This window comes from Streptopelia decaocto, assembly GCF_964273445.1.
Source record: "Streptopelia decaocto genome assembly, chromosome: 17".
Classification (NCBI taxonomy): Eukaryota; Metazoa; Chordata; class Aves; order Columbiformes; family Columbidae; genus Streptopelia; species Streptopelia decaocto.
This window is the reverse complement of record NC_138672.1, coordinates 3074701-3098171: the sequence shown is the minus strand read 5'-3', so window position 1 is coordinate 3098171 and position 23471 is coordinate 3074701. Positions and strand designations below refer to the sequence as shown.

At 50.3% G+C, this 23471-nt stretch overlaps 3 protein-coding genes across 11 annotated transcripts in view; 1 reads left to right on the top strand and 2 right to left on the bottom strand.

Annotated features, from left to right (window-relative positions):
• The first annotated feature begins 663 nt into the window (after positions 1-663).
• On the top strand, positions 664-2859 carry TUBB4B (tubulin beta 4B class IVb). Its single transcript, XM_082068082.1, has 4 exons — positions 664-818; positions 912-1020; positions 1094-1204; positions 1652-2859. Exons 1-4 carry the CDS (start codon positions 762-764, stop codon positions 2710-2712), a joined length of 1338 nt encoding a protein of 445 aa, XP_081924208.1. The 5' UTR covers positions 664-761; the 3' UTR covers positions 2713-2859.
• Positions 2850-16029, bottom strand: CIMIP2A (ciliary microtubule inner protein 2A; the record flags this gene model as incomplete). The annotated part of the gene is made up of 7 exons (XM_082067633.1): positions 2850-2938; positions 4765-4882; positions 6973-7067; positions 7640-7742; positions 9301-9605; positions 12252-12445; positions 15974-16029. The coding sequence occupies 7 exons, from the start codon at positions 16027-16029 to the stop codon at positions 2850-2852; spliced, it is 960 nt and encodes a 319-aa protein (XP_081923759.1).
• A 1499-nt stretch (positions 16030-17528) lies between these two features.
• The window catches only part of LOC309447431 (discoidin domain-containing receptor 2-like), a 58266-nt gene continuing 52323 nt past the window's right edge, over positions 17529-23471 (bottom strand). For all 9 annotated transcript variants that reach the window (XM_082068016.1, XM_082068021.1, XM_082068017.1 and 6 more), the window contains 3 exons: positions 22699-22933; positions 21258-21407; positions 17529-19947 (listed from right to left, as the gene is read on the bottom strand). In XM_082068016.1, the coding sequence (XP_081924142.1) occupies positions 19807-19947; positions 21258-21407; positions 22699-22933 (526 nt within the window). In that variant the 3' untranslated portion in view covers positions 17529-19806. The remainder of the gene's footprint in view (positions 19948-21257; positions 21408-22698; positions 22934-23471) is intronic.

Genomic DNA, 23471 nt, shown 5'->3' with positions numbered 1-23471 from the left:
GCGGCTGCGCGCCAGAAAGTGCTAGAAAGGCGCCGCAGCCCGCGCATGCGCAGACGCGCTCCCTGCCCCCACGGTGCCGCTGCAGCGCCCCGGGGCCAACGGCGGGCGGGGGAAAGGGGTGGCGGCGGGGACTGCGGGGAGAGGCCCTCCCGGAGGAGCGGAGAGGCAGGGGGATGCTTGGGAACCCGCGGGAGAAATGGCCCGGTCAGGTTTCCCCGGAAACCGGCCCCCTCCCCTCTCCCGCAGTAAGGAGGAGCTGCCGCCTACGCTGCGCAAAGTGCGCACACGGCTTCGGGAATAGGCGGCTGCGCGAGCCACCGCCCAGCGCCCGCTGCGGAGTCATTGCGACGGTTACTAGGACACTTTGTTTTCACCCAATCAAATGACGTTAGCTCATCTCTGGGGCCGGCAGCCAATCACGCTCGACATCAATCATTCAATTAAGCCAATCGGGAGTGTCCCGAGCCAGTAGGGCGGGCATTCGTTGGGCCCCGGTTGCCTAACAGTAAAATCAACTGACAGGTGGGCGAGGCAAAGAGGAGCCGATGATTTGAATGACAGCGCTCCGACCAACCAGATTTCCTCATTTGTAGAGCCTCGTTATGGGTCGCCAATAGATACTGCGAATGGCCGCCCGGGAGGGGAAACGAAGGCTGCGCGCGCATTCCGCTGCTATATAAGGCTTGGCCGTTGCCTCTCGCAGTCAGAGTCGGTTGGGGGAAGAGTGGCGTTGGCTGACAGCGACCTGAGCCGCCGCCATCATGAGGGAGATTGTGCACCTGCAGGCCGGGCAATGCGGAAACCAGATCGGGGCCAAGGTGCGGGCGGTGGGCAGGGGGCGGCGGGGGAGGAGATGAGAGCGGTGGGGGCGCGCCCGGCCCCGCCGCCCCTGACGCGATTTTCTGCCGCAGTTTTGGGAGGTGATCAGCGACGAACATGGCATCGACCCAACCGGTACCTACCACGGCGACAGCGACCTGCAGCTGGAGCGCATCAACGTGTACTACAACGAGGCCACAGGTAGGGCCCGGCGCGCCGCCCGCCCCCTCCGCGCCCCCCGGCGCCGCAGCGACGGCTCCTCCCTGTCTTGCAGGTGGCAAATACGTGCCCCGCGCCGTCCTGGTGGACTTGGAACCCGGCACCATGGACTCGGTGCGCTCCGGGCCCTTCGGCCAGATCTTCAGGCCTGACAACTTCGTGTTCGGTGAGTGGCGCCGGGAGCGGGGGAGGGACGCGCCGGGAGCCGGGGTGGGGTGGGCAGGGCCGGGCCGCACTGCGGGCACCGCCGCACATGCTCCGCCAGGGGGGTTAATCCCGGAGCTTCTTGACGGGCGTGAAATAACCGGGGGTGTGCGGGATGGTGCGTGGTGGCAGCTGCTGGGAGAGCAGGTCTGAGAGGTCGTTGCTCTTCCGATTCTAATTAATCTCCTTCATGCTACCAGCAGAGATTAAATGGCTGCTGTACCATTAATGATGACTGTATTCTGTGTATTTTCCGAGCCATTTCAGAGGTGCTTGTGTGAAACCACAGCTTTGCGCTTGATAAAATGAAAGCGTTGGTGGGGTTTCTCATGTATGCTTATGCTTCTAAGCTTTGCTTGCAAGCAGGAAGCAGTGACCGTAATCTAATACGACAATGGCTCTCTTCCAGGTCAAAGCGGAGCAGGAAACAACTGGGCAAAGGGCCATTATACAGAAGGTGCTGAATTAGTTGATTCTGTGTTAGATGTTGTAAGAAAGGAGGCAGAAAGCTGTGATTGTCTCCAGGGCTTTCAGCTTACTCACTCTCTTGGTGGTGGTACAGGCTCTGGCATGGGTACCCTGCTCATCAGCAAAATTCGTGAGGAGTACCCAGACCGAATTATGAATACTTTCAGTGTTGTACCCTCCCCTAAAGTATCAGATACTGTAGTAGAGCCCTACAATGCCACACTCTCGGTGCACCAGCTTGTGGAAAACACAGATGAAACATACTGTATTGATAACGAAGCCCTCTACGACATATGCTTCAGAACACTGAAGTTAACTACTCCAACATACGGTGATCTGAACCATTTAGTGTCGGCAACCATGAGCGGTGTGACCACCTGCCTGCGGTTCCCAGGCCAGCTCAACGCTGACCTGCGGAAGCTGGCAGTGAACATGGTTCCCTTTCCCCGTTTGCACTTTTTCATGCCTGGTTTTGCCCCGCTCACAAGCCGTGGGAGCCAGCAGTATCGTGCTTTAACCGTGCCAGAGCTAACCCAGCAGATGTTCGATGCAAAGAACATGATGGCAGCGTGTGACCCGCGTCACGGCCGCTATCTGACCGTAGCTGCTGTTTTTAGGGGCCGTATGTCGATGAAAGAGGTCGATGAGCAAATGCTCAACGTTCAGAACAAAAACAGCAGCTATTTTGTTGAGTGGATTCCTAATAACGTTAAAACAGCGGTCTGTGACATTCCACCTCGTGGCCTGAAAATGTCTGCCACCTTCATTGGTAACAGCACAGCCATCCAGGAGCTGTTCAAACGCATTTCTGAGCAGTTCACGGCCATGTTCCGCCGAAAGGCTTTTCTGCACTGGTACACGGGTGAGGGCATGGACGAGATGGAGTTCACAGAGGCTGAGAGCAACATGAATGACCTGGTGTCTGAGTACCAGCAGTACCAGGACGCCACAGCTGAAGAGGAGGGGGAGTTTGAGGAGGAGGAGGAGGCCGAGGCAGAGTAAAAGCTATGCAGTTAACACCTGTAAATTTTGTTTAAAGCTGTATGAACTCTTTCATTCAAAACTTCTGTCTGTGTTTGTGTTCCTCTTCCTGTTTCCAAGTCACTTCAGCTGCTGTACAGGCACCATTAAAGCATTTTTCACAGTGCACCAGCTCGTCTCCTTTTTTCCTTTCCGTAAGCTTTTCGGGTGCTGTTATTAAAAGTCAGCGCGTAGGTGTTGCGCAGCTCTGGAAAAGAAAAATACAGACTTGGTGAGTCCTGCCGCTCGCCCAAGGCAACCAGGCTTCTCTCCCTGCCTTGAGGTGGACGCCCGTTGATCCTGTCACTGGCTGTGGTGGCATCTTTGCTCCAGGGCTGCGGGAATGGAAGAAACTGGCTTTACAATCAAGGGTAGTGGCGGGGGGGGAATGACACACACACTTCACATAGAGGGTGGAATTCAGCTCTAAGCTGTGTCTAAATTTAGGTACCTGGCTGGGGATTCCTGTTACAGGCTGCGCAGGGTGGGAGCTGAGCAGTGCTGTAGGTTCAGCTTTAGGTGTCTCTAAGCTGTAGGTTGCCCTGGCAGCCTGCGCAGGGAAGGTGCCTGTGTCACAGGTGGGTGTTTTGGGGGAGGACAAGGTGGGCTGATCTCTGCAGCCACTCAAACCCAGCAGGTAGCTGTGGGCTGTCACAGGAGCCCTGGGGACAGCTGTGACAAGCTGCTGCGCCGGCTGCTGAGGACAAGTGACACCAGAGAGCTCCCGTGTGTCCAGCCTTAAAATCAGCATATAGAGATTTAAAACCTAAACTAATTAGGTGTTACTGCAGCCTCTCTGCTTTGGAAGTGAGCTGAACACCTCATACCAAATCAATACACTTTTATCTCATTAAATCCCTGTATTAGCAAATTTTTACTGTGGAAACAATATGTTCAGTGTTACTTAAGTGACAAACCTGTCACGCTAAATAGCTGGACAGGAGATAACAGGCTGCTTCCCTGCTGAAGAAACTCTGTTTGGTGTTCTAGACTATAACTGATTTGGGGGGCTGATTTTTTTCTGTCTTAAAAATAATTCTCCTTCCAGAATCAAAGCAGTTGGAGCAGTTAAAATTGCAAGGGCTGCGGTGGCTCCTGGGGCGGGGACGCTGGTCTGTCTACAGAAACAGGCAGCTGGTTCCAGACCTACAGAGAACACTTGTAGGTGAAATGATGACAACCGATTTTCAAAGCGTGAGGTAACACTATTAGCAGTTGATTTCTGTCTTTTGCACTCTTGCTGACCAGCCCCATGTCAAACCTGGTTTCAAGTCTTGCTAAAGCCGCGTTCCCTGGGCTCAGCCTTCTCCCCTCTAAGCTCAGACACAATCTCAGTTCCAACTCCTATCGCTGCCAGGAGAGCTGTTTTCTCACTCTCTGCATTCATTTCTGCCACATTTTGACACCATTTTCCTCCTCTTTATCACATTAAGTACAAGGCATTTGTTTTTTTCCAGTTTACCTCCATGTTTCCCCATCCTGCGTTACTGAGTTGTGGCCTTTTGACTCTGCTGTGCCCAAAGACAGCAATATTAATTGCTGATTTGTTGAAATTTTAGCCTGATACCTTCATGCTCTGCGTGAGAAGCCCTTAACATACACAAAATGACTTTTTTTCAGCCCTGTTTTAGGCAACACCAATATCTAACAAGGATCAAGGAGTAACACACACCATTTCCCTGCTTTTTTGTGCTTTCTCAACCCCTTTGTATCATCTCCCTTTTGCTTTTTTATCGGACTTTAAGCTTTTTAGACCAGAATAACTTTCCTGAGGAAGAAATTGTACTGCACCCGTGTAACAAGTGGGGTGTTCCTGATCGTCCTCTGCTTCAGCTGGAAACCAGAGGCACATTCTGCACAGCCCAGGCTGGGAAATGAGCTCTCCTGCAAATAACTCAGTGGATGGCACAACCCCAGCACCTTGGCACCCATGTGGAACATTTCAGTAACTGGTCGCTACAGCTAATGAGAGTGCTACTTAATAACAGTAATTAGTATTAGTGACTTTCATTTTCACTCAGCTGATGAACATACCTGGTACAAAGCCGCTGTAGAAAGGTATCAGTCCAGCATCGGTGTAAATCTTGTTGTTAGGCCAGTATGTTTGGGGAAACCTCTTGCCAAAGCTGGAAGGTGGGTTTCTCTGCAAAAACTAGAAAACAAACAAACCAGCAACTCAGTAAAGTTCATTTTAAACCATATTATTGTTACCCAAGTCACAGAGTCCCAGAATGTCAGGGGTTGAAGGGACCTGGAAAGCTCATCCAGTGCAATCCCCCCATGGAGCAGGAACACCCAGATGAGGTTACACAGGAAGGTGTCCAGGCGGGTTGGAATGTCTGCAGAGGAGGAGACTCCACATGCATTAAGGGAAATATCTAAGCCAGTGTAAAACAATTCTCTTTCTAGTTGTTTTCTTCTAATCAGAAGCTACATTGCAGCTTCCCTCTTCCCATTTGGTGAGTTCTTCTCTCACTGGGTGTTGCAGCCGCCCTGACAGCTCGGACCCCCAAGCAGCTCCTGGCCCTGCTGTGCTCCTCAGGATCTCCACAGCATCCATCACCTTTGGGCATCTGCAAGTCCTGAATGCCTCGTGCTCCTACGTTTGGTACCCTGTGACCCAGTGGTATCTGCTGGCATTGGGTCTGTCCTCGTCTGCTCCGGCGCTGTGACTCTGCACATCTGCGATTTGGTGTGACCCCTTTAACTGGTTTTATTTTTCCACAAGTGCCACCAACAGTGATTAGCCAGTAATTCCCAGGCTGGGAGGAAGAGGAAGGCTTAGGGAGAGCGTAAATCACCTCCAGGGTCTGTCCCTGACCCCGAGCTCAGCCCCAGGTACGGGTTGTGCTGCAGGATGGACCCTGCACGTCTGCACGCAACAAAACCCCTCAGGGCGACCCTAAATCTGTGTCACCCTCCTCAGCAGCAAAGGGATGGGGTTCACAGAGCCGAGCAAACCGCTGCAATCCCTCCAGCGCGGCGCTGGAGCGAGAGGATTGCATTATTTAGCCTGACGCGGCCGTAAGCAGCGATCCATGGCACATCCCAGTAATGTAACCTACGGCAACGGAGATTTAGGGCAGAAGATTAGTGGCTTCAAGTCAGAAGCCATCTTAGATAGAAATGTGTTGTGAGTTGTATTTTTTCTTAGCGTTCTTATATTCCTGCTGTTCCTGATGCACTGCAGCCAGCCTGGATTCTGCTGAATCCTGCGATGGAGAAACACCTCCCTTGCTCACGTACTGCATGGCAGACATTTCTTAAGAAATCAGGGGCAGAGAGGCTTTGCAAACAGGTTTGCTAACGCCTGGTTTTTGTTCCTTTTGCTTCATTTCAATTCCTATTAACGGCAGAAGGAGAGGATAAGGCAGCCGGCACAGGGAAACATCCCAGCCGGAGCATCACGCTGCCAGCGCTGCTGAGTCATTTCTTCCCAGCGCAGTTTCCCTGACCTGGGGATCCTCAGTCTTGCATTTTCTCTACATCAGACCCAGGTTCTCTGCGGCGAAGGCACCGCAGTGAATCCTGGTGACCAGAAAGGGCTGCAAATGTCGTAACCAGCTCTCAGGGCGCTGATGAGCCCCCACCGGCCCAGCGGGACGGCTGCCGCGGGCAGCGCGCTCCATCCTGGCAGCGGCAAGAAACGCGTAGCTTGAATGCAAACGACATGGGGAGGGACCTCATTTTCCCATGTAGGAGGATTATATGGCATTATACAGATCTTACAGCAAGGGCACAAAACAGTTTTTCAGTAGGGATATTTCTGCATCCTTCCCAAAAGGAGGAGGAGGAAGACCTAGACCCTTTTAAGACAAATTATGTTAGTAAAGGAAAAAGCCTTACAACCAATTAAAAGGGAGAAATATCCACCCAAGCAGCCCAGGAAGCCACCACAGCCACCCAGGTAAAGATGTGTTGCATAAAGGAAGCGCAGATAGTTGCATCCTGAGTTTCTGCACTCAGAGCAACGTTTTTAACAGCCACCCATGAACCAACCCTCTATAGATTTGCTTAATCCTTTTAAGAACTCATTTATCCTCCCTTAATGTCCCAAGGAAACAAGTTGCAGGATTTAATTGCTCATGATTTTTTCAACATGTTACCTAATAGCATTTTATTTTGCTTGTACTTATAACCTCAGTTCTAATACTACTACTGTAAATTAAACCACTTTTGGTGTTGCAGGTGAATCAATACCATCGTTATATTCTTGAAATAAGATTTGTGGGTATAATTTACCTGAAATCGGTCAAATTCATCCATGGCTTCCTTCACAGCCTGGACGTAGTTCGTGCCATAAACCCAGAGGTAGCGGGGGATGAACCCAGCGTACCCTTCGGATGAAGACAAGAGAGAACATACATATTGTATAAGGCCCAACCACTTTGGAATTGGAAGAGGCTGGGATAAATATAAAATCTTAGCAGAGTATAGGAAGGAAAAACTCATCCATTTAAATTGTAAAACTCACTCTTACATGGGAAGTATCTTTTCTGAGTCTTTTTTATGATTCCCGAGGAAAACTCAGTGGGTTGAACTGCTGTTTGATCTCCATGAGGTATAGCAGAAACACTGGATTTTCTTATAGTGTTTAAGCCAACAGCTCTGTCCTGTTCTCTGCCGGTTTAATACGCCTTCAGGGACTAAACAACCAGGTGTCCGTTTCTTTCTCATTTGCTCTGCCCATCCACCAAACTTTCACTAAATATAACAAACTATATAAAGTCTAAAACCCATCCCAAAGAAACACCCGTGCATGGGAAGAAGAGGCAGCATTTTCCATCCCAAAGTGATCAAACGAGCTGGAACAACCAGCCGATGTCTCTGCGATGTCCCCAGTGGGAGGAGGGTGACATGGTCTCTTCTGAGCAGGACTCACACGGGGACCGACCTCCCTCTGTTTTACCTGGAATGACTTTCTGTTGGATCACACGTGGTACATCCAGTCTTGGTAACCGAAAAGCTCGCTGCGCGTCCGCAGTCTCAGCCTCTCCTTCCATTTGTACAGGCTCGAAATAAAAGCAGAAATTAAATAAGCACCAGTAGAACCCGATTCCTCCTTCACAGAATCACAGAGTCATGTTGGTTGGAAGAGACCCTTAAGATCATTGAGTTCAACCATAACCCAACTCTAGCACCAAACCATGTCCCTAAGAACCTCGTCTATAAATCTTTTAAGCACCTCCAGGGATGGTGACTCCAGCACTGCCCTGGGCAGCCTGTTCCAGGGCTTTACAGCCCTTTCTGGGGACAAATTTTTCCTTATATCCAATCTGAACCCTCCCTGGCGCCACTCGAGGCCATTCCCTTCAGTTCATCTCTTTCCACTCAATTCATTACTTAAATCACTGCCAGAAACTCTGAATGGCAACTGCCATTTCCATTTCTTCCTGGATTTGCACTAAGATCTACTTTAAGAATTTCTGGTAAAGTCATATTATTAGACAACCTCCTTGTATGTCGAGATTCTGCAGAAATCCCCAGGGAGAACAAGGGGAGCTCTGGGCGCTGAGCTCCTTTGCAGATCTGTTTCTCAGAGCAAGGAGCGGCAATGCCCCTTCTTGGGGATTTATATCCCAGCCAGCTTTTGACTCCATGCGTCAAATCTCTAATCTCTGCCTTCAGGGGATTTGCAGAGCCCCGGCCACTGCGACGTGACAAACGCTGCCTTGGGCTCCAGGGGCAGCAATGGGCTCAAACACGCTGGTGCTGAGCAAAACAGCACCCGGGTCCGCAGGGAAACCCAAACCCTCGTGTTCCAGGGATGGACAATGACGGTGGGAAATTCAGGTGAGCAGTGGGAGCGGCTGAGGGGTCAGAAACCCAGAACACAACTAAAGGTGCCAGGTGTTCTCCTTTTGGGAAGAGGAGGAAGAGGAGGAAGAGGAGGAAGAGGAGGAAGAGGAGGAAGAGGAGGAAGAGGAGGAAGAGGAGGAAGAGGAGGAAGAGGAGGAAGAGGAGGAAGAGGAGGAAGAGGAGGAAGAGGAGGAAGAGGAGGAAGAGGAGGAAGAGGAGGAAGAGGAGGAAGAGGAGGAAGAGGAGGAAGAGGAGGAAGAGGAGGAAGAGGAGGAAGAGGAGGAAGAGGAGGAAGAGGAGGAAGAGGAGGAAGAGGAGGAAGAGGAGGAAGAGGAGGAAGAGGAGGAAGAGGAGGAAGAGGAGGAAGAGGAGGAAGAGGAGGAAGAGGAGGAAGAAGGCAGAGCTCCCTGCTCACCCAAGGAAACACAACCCTGACTGCACAGCACAACACGAAATCTAACGTCTGGGATTTGGAGCTGAAACTCAACCAAACGAGAAGTCTTTTTGCTTCAGAAAAGTAATTAAAGATTACAACAAGCGATTAAAGGTTACAACAATTTCTGAAGATGCGGTAGATTTGCCACTGCTAGAAACATTTGTGTATTTGATGTTTCTCTGCACAACACTCTAAACTTTTCCATCCTTGCCCGTATGAGGTTCCCTCTTCACACTCACAGACCAAGGAGATCCTTCCCAAGCCCACCAGTCCCCAAACCCCATCCCTCCACAGCCGCTTCCCTTAACACACGTTTTCCACCCAAAACCACTTACCGGTTTGCTTTCCACCAAGGCGCCGCTCAGCTGGCTGATATTGTGCATTTTTTCCTGTCTGACAGCCGGGATTAGCTCAGGCAATTTCCACTCTCGTCTCTCAGTGGCGGGATGGCACGAAATCTTCCGTGGGTACCCGTGTGGCATCCGTGCCCTCAGGACGTACTCGCCGGGGTAGTGACGGGACATGGGATCCACGCTCGCCATCGTCAGGTCATCGTCTGCCAGCACTGGAAGAGGTTTTGGCCCAAGGACTGGTTCGGGAAAGCTTGTTGCAGCCCCGGCTTTCTCATAGGGAAAGTACCCTGTGGGATTAGACACTGAGTTAAGGGGAAGGATGAGGGATTCCCATCGCGCTGGACCTCGGCCCCCACATGTGCCCCTGGAGTGGAGAAAAGGAGCTTGGGGGTCAATGACATCCCATGGGGTACAAGCGCCATCAGCCCCGTCCAACAAACCGGCCTGCACAGAAAAACTGCACAAAGATAGGTTCCATAAGTTAAAATTTAAGTGATGCCTGAACTGTAAAATAGCATCAGCCAAGCTATAAAGATTAAGGGAAAACAAACAAACAAACCACATATCCTTTTCTCCACGCGGCTGCGTCAGCACAACCCGAACACAGACCCTCCCGTGTCCACCAAGGAATTCTTGCTCTGGCTCTGCTGGTGCTCATTGAGGAAAGGGTTTGCTGTGACACCGGCTGAGACATAAATCCCTCATGGCCAGCGAGTGCTAAATATCTCCTCTGAACTAGGGACAGCCCCGCGGCTTGAGACTCCGCAGGGACAGCACGCTTGGCAACTTCTATTTGACTGTCCCTTAAAAACACCCTGTGACGTGGGTCCCACGGCTGCCCCGGCGCCCCTGACACCCCCAGATCCCCAGTGTAATGCGGGAACAAAGCCGGTTCCTCTCCGGTGCTTACGGAGAACAATCTGACACCACGCAACCATCTTTTCCGTATTGGAAAACCGTTACTATGTCAGTCTTGTCCCTTTTAAACAAACCAAATTCCTTCCATTTTTGTTCTCATAGGTCATTTCTTTTCCAGCCCTCTAGTCGTTACCGCCTTCCCCGACCTCCTCGCGTCTCACGGACATTCCTGTCGCGGAAAGTCCTGGAACAACTACCTGTCCTGGCCCAAACAGTGCAGAGGAAAATCGAACCCTTCTCAGAAGGGTGTCAGACTTTGATGGGCATTTGGGTTTACAATCTGCTTGTAATTGTATTATAAAGTATATATACTTTATATATATAGTAATTGCAAAGTAATTATAATTTACTTATAAATATGACTTACATAATATATATTTGGTAACTCTATATATTTTAATATTCAATAAGTATATATATTCAATAAGCTAAGGCAGTCTATTCCCTAACACTGTATTTAACTGTATTATTTTCTTGCTAACCCGAACAGCAGTTGATAAAGACAAATAACTTGATGAAAGTGATTTTTCAATCCAGCATGCAAATTTTAAAGCCGCTTTGTACTAAATATTTCCTTTATCATTAATGAAAATATTGCATCTACTCTTTTTATCCTGCAAGCCAAAGGAAAAGGAAAAATGTAGTTCTTCTGTACTTGAGAAATCCATATGAGCTCTTTTTTATGACCCTGAGTTTTGCAAACTTATTGATTCCAAAAGGTTGCACAGTCAGACACTAAATTAAAAGCCAGGAGGGCACCGTGTGTTTGAGTAAATATCTCCATGGTTTTAGCCCACGTTCACCATTTGCAATGAAGTGTTTCAGGGTTTGCCCACCAACAGCTCGGCTGCAGGAGCTGCTGATGAGGAGTTACCAGCACGGCCCAAGTTCTTGGGTATCTCACCAAGGAGGAGCAAACGTGACGTAAAGGTTGTTGAGAAGAGAACAAGAATGAGGACGGGATAATGAGAGCAACTAGGTCAACCGGTTGGTTCGGTCCATCCAAACCACACTTGATTCCAAGGAAATGCAAATGTAAGTGTCCGTGGAATGAAAGCTGTCAACACCACGTGTGCGGTGGAGAGCTGGATTCTGGAGAACAGAGCTGGGATGGACAGAAAGGCCAAAGGTTTGCAAGGAGCTACACAGCAAAAATTCCCAGTGTGAACTGTTCCAGTTCCTGGTGAGCAGCACTTGCAGGGTCAAGGGCTTTGTGCTCCTCACACAGACCCCCCAGCCAGCAGGTTGGGGGTGCACAAGAGTTGTGAGGGGACACAGAGGGACAGCTGAGCCCAGCTGACCAAAGGGACATTCCACACCACACGGCATCGTACTCAGCAATAAAACCGGGGGAGAGGCTGGTGTGGGGAGGCCACTGCTCAGGGACTGGCTGGGCATCAGTTGCTTGGTGGTGAGCAATTGCCTCCATTCACATCACTTGTCTTCCTTGGGTTTTATTTCTCTCTTTTTGTTATTTTCCTTTGCATTACAATTTATTATTACTATATTGTAATTATTAAATTGGTTTTATCTCAACCCACGGGTTTTCTCGCTTTTACCCTTCTGATTCTCTCCTCTCATCAGGAGTGAATGAGTGGCTGTGTGGTGCTTAGTTGCCAGCTGTGGTTAAACCACGACAGGAATATGGAAGAATTGGGGAGTGAGATCATAATATGCCATAAAACCATCCATCCATCTATCTATCTATCTATCTATCTATCTATCTATCTATCTATCTATCTATCTTCATTTAACTGATGGTAACATGGGAACTAAAACTCTCCTTCCCACTCCACCAGACATCTATTTGAGATGCCCTGTGCTCATTAGCTGAGGCCGAGTGCTCCAGCCCCACACCAGGTGCGCATCTTCCTACCTCAACACTATGATCTCTCCATGGAAAATACCCCATTTCACCCCAGAGCCTATCAAGGATGGGCACAGCCCCTGCTGCTCATAATTAACCCTGTGCTCGCTAGCAGAGCCCGTTCTGGCGAAGGGACGAGCCTGCTCACCTGGACGCCCCGGGAGATACCCCTGGTCACCGTGCGTGGTCCCGCTGAAGTCCTCGATGAACTTGGGCTTGTGCAGCGGTGCCAGCAAGGGCCGAGGGCTCTTCGCGACAGTGGGGTCTGTCAGCAGACGGTGGGTGGTTTTGCCAAAGGTCTCTCCAAACTGGTAGTTGTACTGAGGGATGAAGCCGTCATAGCTGAGGAGGAAACCAAAGAGGAGCGTCACTGAGGTGGCACTGGTAGGACAACCTGCTTCAGAGCTTTTGCACAGTGGGAAGGCCGTGGGGTAGCAGTACATGGGCTTGGGGAAGGAGTTTGTGCCGCTGGAGCGGCAGCGTGGGGGGAGCAGCGGGAAGACGCGTGTGGTTACACATGGAGCCAGGGGGGTGTCCTTGTTTGCACATGCCTGTTTTGACATGTCAGCATGAACACTGGCTCATGGATTTACAGACATGTGTAAGTACACACTTGTGCTTTGGTTCTTGAAGGAACAAGGAGTGAGGTCAGGGAGTGCGGCCGAAGCAGCACCTGTGGATGGGAAAACTGGCAGTGAGAGCAGAGGGTGGGCTGCGGTCGCTCTGACAGCGCTGACCTCGGCAGCCCCCCGGTTAAAATGGTATTTCCAGTTAAACATGCCTCCGTTGCAAATTTTGCAATCTCTCTGTTCTAAACCACAGTGAGTTGATGCTGAAGGGAGTGGAGCATCTCCCGTGTGAGGAAAGGCTGAGGGAGCTGGGGCTCTGGAGCTGGACAAGAGGACACTGAGGGGGGACTCATTCCTGGGGATCAATATGGAAAGGGGGAGTGTCAGGAGGATGGAGCCAGGCTCTTCTGGTGACAACCAGTGACAGGACAAGGGGCAATGGGTGCAAACTGGAACACAGGAGGTTCCACTTAGAGATGAGAAGCAACTTCTTCCTGGTGAGGGTGTCAGAGCCTGGCCCAGGCTGCCCAGGGGGGTTGTGGAGTCTCCTTCTGTGCAGACATTCCAACCCGCCTGGACACCTTCCTGTGTAACCTCATCTGGGTGTTCCTGCTCCATGGGGGGATTGCACTGGATGAGCTTTCCAGGGCCCTTCTGATCCCTGACATTCTGGGATTCTGTGATTCTGTGAGTTACTGAGAGTTTCCCAGGTCAATATTGAAACTCAAAAATCCAAACAGTCGCTTGCTTGTGCCCTCCAAAGCTCCCTGCTCTGAACCTCATAGCAAGGAGGGGAACAGGCTCACCAACCCACCCAGTGGCTGCGCAGCCCCAGTAACAAACATCACTTGATTTTTCGGGACCTTTGTGCAGCCACACGCTGCTTCTCCGCTCCCCATGACATGGGACACACGGTTTGAATTCAGTGGCTCAGGGTACGGCGGGTGCTGGAGCTCCAGCTCTGCTCCCAAGTCCAACAGTACAGATCAGAAACTTCAGCTATTCCCAGTATCAAAGATGATGTTATTCTACTACCGAAGAAAGAAGGTAGAGCTGCCAGTTACAATGTATGGACAGAAATATTCAATCAATGATCCCACTGCGTGTCTGGGGACAGAGGTGGATGATGCATGAGGATCATAAGATGATGAGTAAGTACTTTCCCTTCCAAATGCTTTAAACAACAGTGAGCAGAGCAGTGCATTTACACTTGGCAGGTTTTCCCACTTTGCATGCGGGATCTCTCAGCAGCAGCTGCCGGAGGAGCTCGGTGGCTCATCCCCGTGGGTTCTCAATGAGTCTTGCAACACGGGGAAGCTGCGCCAGGACGATAAAGCTCAGCAAGAGCACAAACGACATAGCCCGAATAATTACAGGATGGCCAGAGGGATTTTGATCATGAACAAAATAATGGTAGGGCTGAGAACGGATTCAATTTGAAAGCAATTAAAAGCAAGGCAATCCAAGGAGCTCGGGCTGGTCAGTCTGGGTTTATGGCACCGGGATCTGTCACAGTGAATTACAAGCGGTGAAGAGACCAGTCTCAGTTGGGTTGTTTGATCATCACCTGCTCGGTATTTTGATTAAGAAACCAGGGAGATCCCCTGTTTCTGTAGCTCACCCCGAGCCACTGCAGCTGCTGATCTCAAACCTGGCTGGCGAGCAGCGAGGAACCTGCTTTCCCAAGGCTCAGCCCCATTTCACTTTTCCCTTACTCAGCCACGTCTCCATCGCCACTCCCCAGCCCACGTCACCAAACCTGCTCAGCCTCCCTGGTCTCCAGGGAAAGCCTTGGCCCTGGGCCCGTCCTTGCTGGGCTCTGTGCCCTTCCCAAGCCAGGATGGGGCAGGCAGGGAATTGCCCCTTCTCCGCACACCAAGTCCTTCCCAAACCACCCCACACATTGGATTTGGTTTCCCAAAGCTCTTGAGCACTCTGGTGGCATTTTCAAAGCCCTGGCCAGGACCATTGCCCAACCCGAGTGACAACAACCCACTTCGATTCCCTCATTTTCACGGGTTCACCAGCACGGCCAGATATGGGACACACGAGATGCTGTGACATGGTATCTTCCTCCTCCTCGGGGCGCCCAGCTGGGATGCAGAGCCCGGGCTCCAGTGACGCCCTCCAGGCAGCTCCTCCTCGCTCTCAGCCACCCAAAGCAGATGCAAAGCACCTCAGCACCTGCAGGGGCTTCCTCTGACACTACCATCGCAAAATGCAGCAGCAGAATTTGGTTCCCCCTCCTGCCTTTAGCAGCAGCCTAGAGAGGAGCGGCCCCAGCTGCTGGGTCAGTATTGGGGTTCAAAGCTGCTGCTTTGGGGTTTGTCTGCAGGCAGGAGGGAGCAAGGGAAGGTTTTGAGGTTTTGGAGGGGCAGGCCCAGCCGCAGCTCCCTCCTTGCCCTTACTCGTCTTTCCCAAGCCGCTGTCAGCAAATGGCTTTGACAGGGTGACAGCAACAGGGAGTAACACGTCACATCGTCCAGACACCACAGTTTGGAAGACACAGAGATCAGTAATGGAAAAATCCCCTGGGACATGGTCCTGACACCAGCCCCTGAGACATGGTCCTGACGCCCTTCGGAGTCACCAGACTCATCCCAGTGATTTTGTACCAACAGCAGCTGGTTTTCCAGCCCGTTCACACGGGTCCTGGGCCGCATCTCCCAGCACAGGTCACCAGGGGATGCCACACAAAACTTCTTCACTGCTAAACCTCTCCACTTATGTGTCTTACCTTTTAACCAATAATTTAATACCCATGAGATCTTGGTTTCTTCTTTTCAAGCCTTTAGAGTAGAATTTTGGAAAGAAAAAGAAATCTAACTATGTATCAACTAGAACCCCAGCACCCCCAGAGCCACTGGCACCTTCAAAGAGCTCAGATCTGGCAGCAGGACTCTGCTCCAACCCATTTGACTAGAGCGTGTCATGTCTATGCAAGTATTTATTCAAAGGAGATCTTCAAACATCCTTGATGCAAAAGTTATGACTGGAAACCAAACCCTGCACAGCAGCCCAGGTAACATTCGGTAGCTTAAAACAAATTCAAAAAAGGAGGAAAAAACCAACTATGTTGACTTGGCCTCAACACGCTATGGCATGGTCTTTAATTACACCCTGTTATAAGGTGGCACTTCTCATCCTGGAGCCCTGTCTCCTTTGGAGCACTGTTACATGGGATGTTTAATAGTGTCTTCAAGAAAACAAAAATATCCTGAATCATAAATACTACATGAGCCCAACCGGAGCTATTTGCATTGGAAACGAACAGAGGTTTCGGATGAACGTCAGAACTCACCCGGGGATGTAGTAGGGGTTGGGAGGGAAGAAGCGGTTTTCCCTGGGCCCGGCCATGGCCGCTCCGGTGCTGGTGTGGCAGGACGGAGCTGCGGTGCGGTGCCGTCACCCGGGAAACCTCTGTGACGCTGCCGGGGCGATGTCAGTACCAACAGCGGCTCCAGCTGCAGGTTTTTCGGACGCAGCTTTTTCTTCCCCCACCTGGAAATTCTGGATGAGCACAGAGATTTTAGAGCTTTTGGAAGGGCTCGTAGCCCTTGGGACAGCAGCACCAGATGTTCCTCGGAGGCAGCCCCAGCACAAAGACATGTTCAAAGCTGCGGTTCATGTCCAACACACACAACCCAGGAGAGCCCGGCCCTGCTGCCCCGTCACTGGTGCAGCTCACACGGCCCGGCCAGCGCTGGTGCAGACACACGGACACGGGTTTCTGCCCAGGAACCCCCATGCAGAGCTTTGGGAACTCACCATGCTGCGGTGGAACCCTCAGCCCTCCTCCCCCTGCTCCTCCTTGCCCGGCTGTTTGAGGACACAACCCTTCCCTGCCTCGCTTCACACAGGATAAAGGTTGTTCCCATTTCCAAAACCATATGGTCACGTTGTCTTGTGTGCAGCGGCTGGAGGCCCAGGACACAGGCCCCTGCGGTCAGTCTGTCCCCAAGTCACATCTGTCAGCACCAGCATCACGTCACCCGCCACAATACCAGCACCAGGCCTGGTTCGCTGCCAAGGTCCCTCTGAGGCCTCGAAGGGCTCAGACATGTCACTGGCACCATCATTTTAAGGTTTCAAAGTTACTAACCAGAAATCAGAGTATTTGAGGGTTGTTCTCAGCTCTTCAGGTGCCTGTTCTCCACCCAAAAGGAGATAAAAATGCTGCTTTGACTCCTGCCCTTGGTGCCTGAACTCTTGGGGAGACCTGGAATTTCCAGCCTTTATGAATGTGAGCTGAGCTCTAAGGGGGTCCTGGGTCTGCAGGGGGGGCTCTGAAGTGCACGATGTCTCATGTCGGAGGTGCAGGACGGCTCGTGTCAGCTGCGTGGGGGACCAAGAGGTGACAGGCACAAGATACAGCACGAGGAAGCTCTGCTGGGCACAAGGAGACCATTCTCCCCAATGGGAGAGGCTCAGCCTTCATGACATCCCCATTCTTGGAGACCTTCAAAGCTCAGCTGGGGAACACCCAGAGCACCCTGGAGAGCATTTTGAAGTTCACTTGTTTTTTAGTGGACAATTGGATTAGAGACCTACAAAGGTCCCTCCCAGTTTAGATCTTTAATATGAACATGAAAAAGAATCGCTTACTGAAATGCAGCACTGTATTGACAGCACCAAAAAACCATCCCAGGCTGTTCCAGCTCCCATCACCCTCCTTGGACCAGTGCGTTCCCAGCATGTTCAGAAACTCCCCTCAAAGTTCACTCCTTTAAATGGCCACGGGCTGCTCCTTCCAAACCTGGGGGTCACACACTCAAAGAGCTACTGAATAACCAGACTAAACATATCCGTCCTCAGTGCAGACACGCGGGTAAAAAAAGAGTAGAAATTCACTTCCGTCAAGGTTATCATTAGAATTTATTGATATGAGAGAAACTTTGCATGTCAACATGTCAATGGAGGAACAGCCCGTCCTGACACAGCAGAAATACAAAGCCCATCCCGGTGATGTTACAGCGCTCTGGTATCTCTACACTCCAGACCATGCACACAGCTGTGTACGACTCGGGTTCATTTTCTGGGACAGGACAGAAACACTCCAGCAACACAAGGAACGGGTGGCTTGTCACCAAGCCCTGTCACCAGCTCCAGGCTCAGGGCAGCTCAGCCCAGGCCCCTTGAGGGAGAAAAATACACCTATTTGGGGTGAGATGCACATGAGCCCGTGTGGCTCTCGCAGGGAGATGACTCAGCCCCTCCAGCTCCCTGTCACGTAGAGGGGGCTCAGGGGAGCAGCTCGGATGGAGACACCAACACACATTGGGGGAACCCCCCGTGGGGTCTGCAGCGGGACAACCTGGACATTCAGCGCTGCCGAGCGAGCTGAACCTTCACCATGGAGCTTGTTCTGTCTGGGGAGCAGACACAGCCACATCATCCTGACACCTGCCAATTCAGAATCAGGTGGTTTTCCTCCTTTCAACCTAATTGTCCTCGTATTAAAACTGTTCCGACATCCCCTCTCTCAGCAGTGCCCTCGTACAGAGCTCGCAGCACAGACAGCTGTTCACACTGCGCTTGGGGCCAAGATAAAAATTATCTTTATAATCGTTACTGGAAATGTAAGCTATGCTGGATGCTGTCTAACAAAAAAAGGCAAGTGCTGAGCTTTCATCTTCTCCCAGCTTATGAAATATTTGGTTTGGTCCTAAGTATCTTGCTAAATTATTAGAGAGGGAATAGCAGAGTATTCCCCCAGGCACCTGGTAAATCCACAGTGGATTCATTGTAGAAACGAGCTGAATTCTCTAACTCACTCCAAATGGATTTCAGAGCCCTCTAAAACCCTCCAGAGAATGAGCCGTTTGTGACATGACAAACAAAACCCAACCCCAAGCTCAATGAGTGAATTGTCTTGTGTTGTGTGGGGAGCATCCAAAACCAAACCACAAACCCAACCCAAGGGGACGCGTCAGACCCACCTCCCGACGCCAGATTTGATCGCGGCAAAAAAGGAGCCTGGGCCGAAGCGCAATCTGCCCGCCCACCAGTGCCGACCCCGCTGCAGACCTGAGGAGCCGCTGGGGTGAGAATCGTGTCCGAGCGTGAGCGCACACACGTGTGCCGGGGACGAGCCGCACTGCTGCTGGTCCTCTGGCGGGACCTGCGACAAGTGACACAGCGGGTTCCGCTCTCAGCCTCTCCGCTTCACCCCGTCTACGTTCCCTCTGCACGTGTAACAGCACTGACTTAGAGATCTCATATTAATGGGTACTTATACAGGATTAATTGCACATCAGTCCATTGTGGCTACAAGTTCATTAGGCTAATAAATCTACATAGTGACAGTAGTACAGTATCAGCTACTTTTCAATACAAACTCCCTACCCTAGCCTTAATTTGTAGGTCAAAAGAAGATCATCTACCTCAGCGACCTTCCTATGGCCTTTAACATTCATTCTCAAAATATCTTTTTCTAGAAAAAAAAAATCCAGTGTGGGGAAAATGCACATATAGAACAAAAGCAGTGCTTAACAACCACAGGAAAAAAGAACATGATCTTGGACTCGTGTATCAGCATCCTCTGCAGACCCTGGTAGCGTCACTTCCAAAGGGTTGCTAAATCCAGCTCCGTCAGTCCTCAAGTCCGTTAAACCGCTCTCTAGCTCTACGCGTCTCTAGTCGCTCACTATACATATCATCTGTAGCAAGAGCGTACAGAAACACTCGCTAATGTGCACAAGACTTCCATTTGACTTAATGGAATAGTTTTAGAAGACTGAAGTCTCTACTTCTAGACATCTGTTTGTGAGTGGTAGCGCTCTCACCGATGGTGCCTTCTGTTCCACCCCGGAGAGAGCCTCTCAGAAAGTCCCTCAGAAAGTTTTACTTATTCATTTCGCCCAAAGGTGTGTGGGTATCTACTAAAACCCCTCTCACAGTATTCCCAGGAAATGATTCAGAAGAGGAGATGATTTTTCAACCAAATGAGATCCTCTGGTCCTGCGTGTCAGACCATGGCCAATAGAATGAGCAGCTGCCATGGACATCTCAACTTAAATACGGAACAGTCAAGGGAGGAGAGCAAGGTGGCCCGACCGTCTTCCCGTGAGGTACAGGCAAGGACACACCAAAGTCACTCTGTTCTCAACAGTTCAGCTCTTTTTTCCACTGGAGTCAAATGTTTGATTCCATTTGTTCCAGCAGGAAGTGGTGAATCATGTCAAAAGTGGGACGATCTTTGATATCCCTGCTCCAGCATTTCAGCATCAGGTCAAACACAGGGTTAGGACACAGAGGAGTCTGGGAGAGATAGATCTGAAAGGAAGAAAAACAGCTATTTCAGTGGGTTTTTCACCAGAGAACGGAACCTTTAGTAAATGAACACCAACAGCTCCATTCCGGGTTTACAAGGCAGCATCATGCAGTGTTTGAGATCCATTAAGCGTGAATCTGGCAGTGAAGTCTGGATGGAGCTCTGACACCATCTCCCATGGCACTGTGGATGCTTTGCCAACTTGTTTGATGAGCTGGTCACAAAACAGTCCTTTGTCCCCCAGGAAACATGAATGCCTCAGAGATCCGTCTTTCAAGTGACAGCAAAACACAAACCAAATTTACCACAATAAAATCCAAATACTTTCACTCACCGCAGACAACCCATGAAGCTTTGTAAGCATCGTGACGGCTTGTTAGCAGAAACAGAAAAAACACCTTTTAGAGCTTAATCTAAAGCACAGCTTGGCAGTATTTTTCTTTTCCCCTCTCATTTCAACACACATCTTTTAGGCTCTCCACATTAGTATGCAGGAGACACTGAATAAAGCCTCCCATTATTTTACTCCCCTTAATCCTTTATCTTGTTTGATGCTAAAAGGTGAATTTTGGGAGAACAAACAATTGTCACTGCACTTTTTGGGGCACAGTGATGCTCAGAACTGAGGGGCTGGATTGTCCTGCTCTATTTAGCTTGGAATCATAGAATGTCCTGTGTTGGAGGGGACCCACAAGGATCGAGTCCAGCTCCTGTTCCCGCATACGACAACCCCACAATTCACACCATAACACACCAGCACCATCACTGGTGTCTACTGGAGCATATTGAAGGTACCAGCAGGGGAGTTACTGTCCTGTTGGGGAGTCACTAAGAGAGGACAGTGACAGAAAAACCCTTCAGCAGCTAGAGATGGCCAAAGGCTTCTCAGCCTACATGGATATAATACAGAGGGTATTTAACCCCTGGGCACTAAAAACTCCTCCCTCCCCACCCCAGTAAGTGCTTCCTCGCCTTTCAGTGGGAGAGAGATCTGACAAAGGAAAAGAGCCAAGGGATGGTGTAGGAGAGCCCAGAAAAGCTAAGGAGGACAGTGCATCAAGGGCAGGTCAAACAGAAGCAGCTCATAGGGAAGAAGCACTGGGCAAGGCCAAAGGGCTCTTCCAGTGGGACTCCAAGAGAGGAAAGGAGTGAATGAGCCTGGAGGAAGGAGAAGAGGCAGGAATCACTAGAAAATACGAGTAACAGAAGCAAAGGATTCTGCAGATGGCTCAGGGCCAGCAGAACAATCCTGTGGAGACCCCTGGGATGTGAGCAGGTCAGCGATGGGAGGAACGGCCACGTTTGCTCTTACCTGCCGGCCCTGGCTGCGGAAGAACTCTCCGGTGTTCTCGATGACCTGCTCATCGGAGAGGAGGCTGTAGGGCTGCTCCTTACAAAGGATGAACATCTCCCACAGGGTGACCCCAAACGCCCAGACGTCGCTGGCTGTGGTGAACTTGCCCTGTGAACAGAAGGGATGTTGGAAACCACGTTCCAAAAGAGACAGCAGAGCAGGTCACCCACACAAAGGAACCAAGGTAGGACACTGCTGCGTTGTGGAGCAGGAGCAGCACCTCTGTGGGACCCAAGGGACAGCTCTAAGAAGGGGCAGCCTTCACTGTGGCAAAGCTCTGGAAACAAGGAGCACGTCTCAGAGAAAACCAGAGATTTCTGTTGCTCCTGAGAAGCCTGTTATTTGTCTGCAGCCATAGGAAAACGGGCTGTGGCAGGGGTGGTAGCTGCTGCCTACCTCCACCCAAAACCCAGCAGGGCAGCACAGAAAAGCCTTTGAAGAGGATGCGAAGCCCTCGGGGTGCCGGCAGAGCCAAAGCAGACTCCAGACACTTAGAGAAAGACCATGATAATTTCAATCTTTGCACATGTAAGAAGTCGGTGACAGTCTGCTAACCATCCCTGTTTTCTGTCTTCGAAAAATATGCCCAAACTGGCCGTGTTGGGAACAATGTGTTTCTGAAGAAATAAAAGGAAACTGAAGATTGTTCAGAAAATAACAGGAAACGATCGGGGGCTGGAGGGCTGTGTGGGCAGAAAACATTCAAGACCCAGGTTGCTCAGGCTTATGTGGCAACCCCAGCAGCCTCTCAGTGTTTGGAAGATGTTCACACAAGGAAGATGGATGGGGGTGATTTATGGTTTAGATGCAGCTGGAACCAGGAAAATAGGGTGAATTTAGAAAAGTGTAGGCCTATTAGCTTTTATAGCAGAGATAATGACAATTTTTCTGGGTACTCAGAGGGGGTGTTATAAGAAAGTATAACTGGATGATCTTGGGTTCAAGAAAGAGATATTGGGTTAAATATTAAGCAACTGCCTCCAGACTGGATGTGTTTGGGCTGTTGAACAACCTCCTAAGGGGAGACAGCAGGACCCTTAAACACAAACAAAACCTCAACCTCAAAACCAGACTTGCCACTTGAAACTCATGAAATTTTGTCCCTGCCCCTCTCAGCTTCACAGCTGGGGAAATAAGCCCAGAAAGGCAATTTCCTTCCAACTCCAGCGGGAATCCTGAATGCCAGGCACAGAACAGAAATCATACCCCAGAGGATCTCTGCTGTATGTGCGAGGACTCGCTCAATTTTCCAGGATCTGAGTTACACTAAATGTGACCTAAGGGACATCTCACCTGGGGCCACCCGTAGCGTGCGTTTTGATGCTATGAGAACTGATACACGTACATGTGTTAGTGTTTCAGGGGCACAGTGAAACAGGAGGTTTTGTGCAGTCCCTACCAGGAGGATGCTCTCCCAGGCCATCCAGCGTATGGGCAGCACTGCTCTCCCCTGGATGCGGTAATAATCCCCGCTGTAAAGGTTCCTGCTCATGCCAAAATCCGCAATCTTGATGGTGTAGTTGTTCCCCACCAGGCAGTTGCGAGTTGCCAGATCTCTGTGCACGAAATTCAGAGACGCTAAATACTTCATTCCAGAGGCGATCTGGGTGGCCATGTACAGCAGGTTAGAGTAGCTGCATTAAAAGAAAACAATTTAAAAAATGAGTAGAGCTCCCCACACTCAACCCTCTCGTATTTGACATGTTACAGTGATATATCATTTTATTTTCTGCCAGAACAGTGAAACTAAACTGTAGTTTCATGGCACTAACACCCCACCTGCCAGGCTAAGCCAAGCTCCTGAGCTCATTAAGCAAGAACAGACAAGCTGGCCCTGAAATTCAGGGCCCTTAGAGTTTGACATCCTTTAGATTTTTAATATCAGGCGTCAATCTCAAGATTTTCACAGAGTTTATGCATCAAAGCACCAACTTTTTGCAGAGAGACATGAAAAATCAAGCTGTACAATCTCAGAATCTCATATCTCAACCTGCTTAGCCTGGTATTTCAACCACTGTCGCTACTGCATGATTACATTAAAATGCCACTTAACATTAAAGACAGCTTATTTTTTAATGTTTAATGTTACTGAAAATATAAACAGATGCATTTTCCATTTGATGTAATATTAATTCATTGATTAGCAAAATTAAAACCTTAACAAACTTGCAC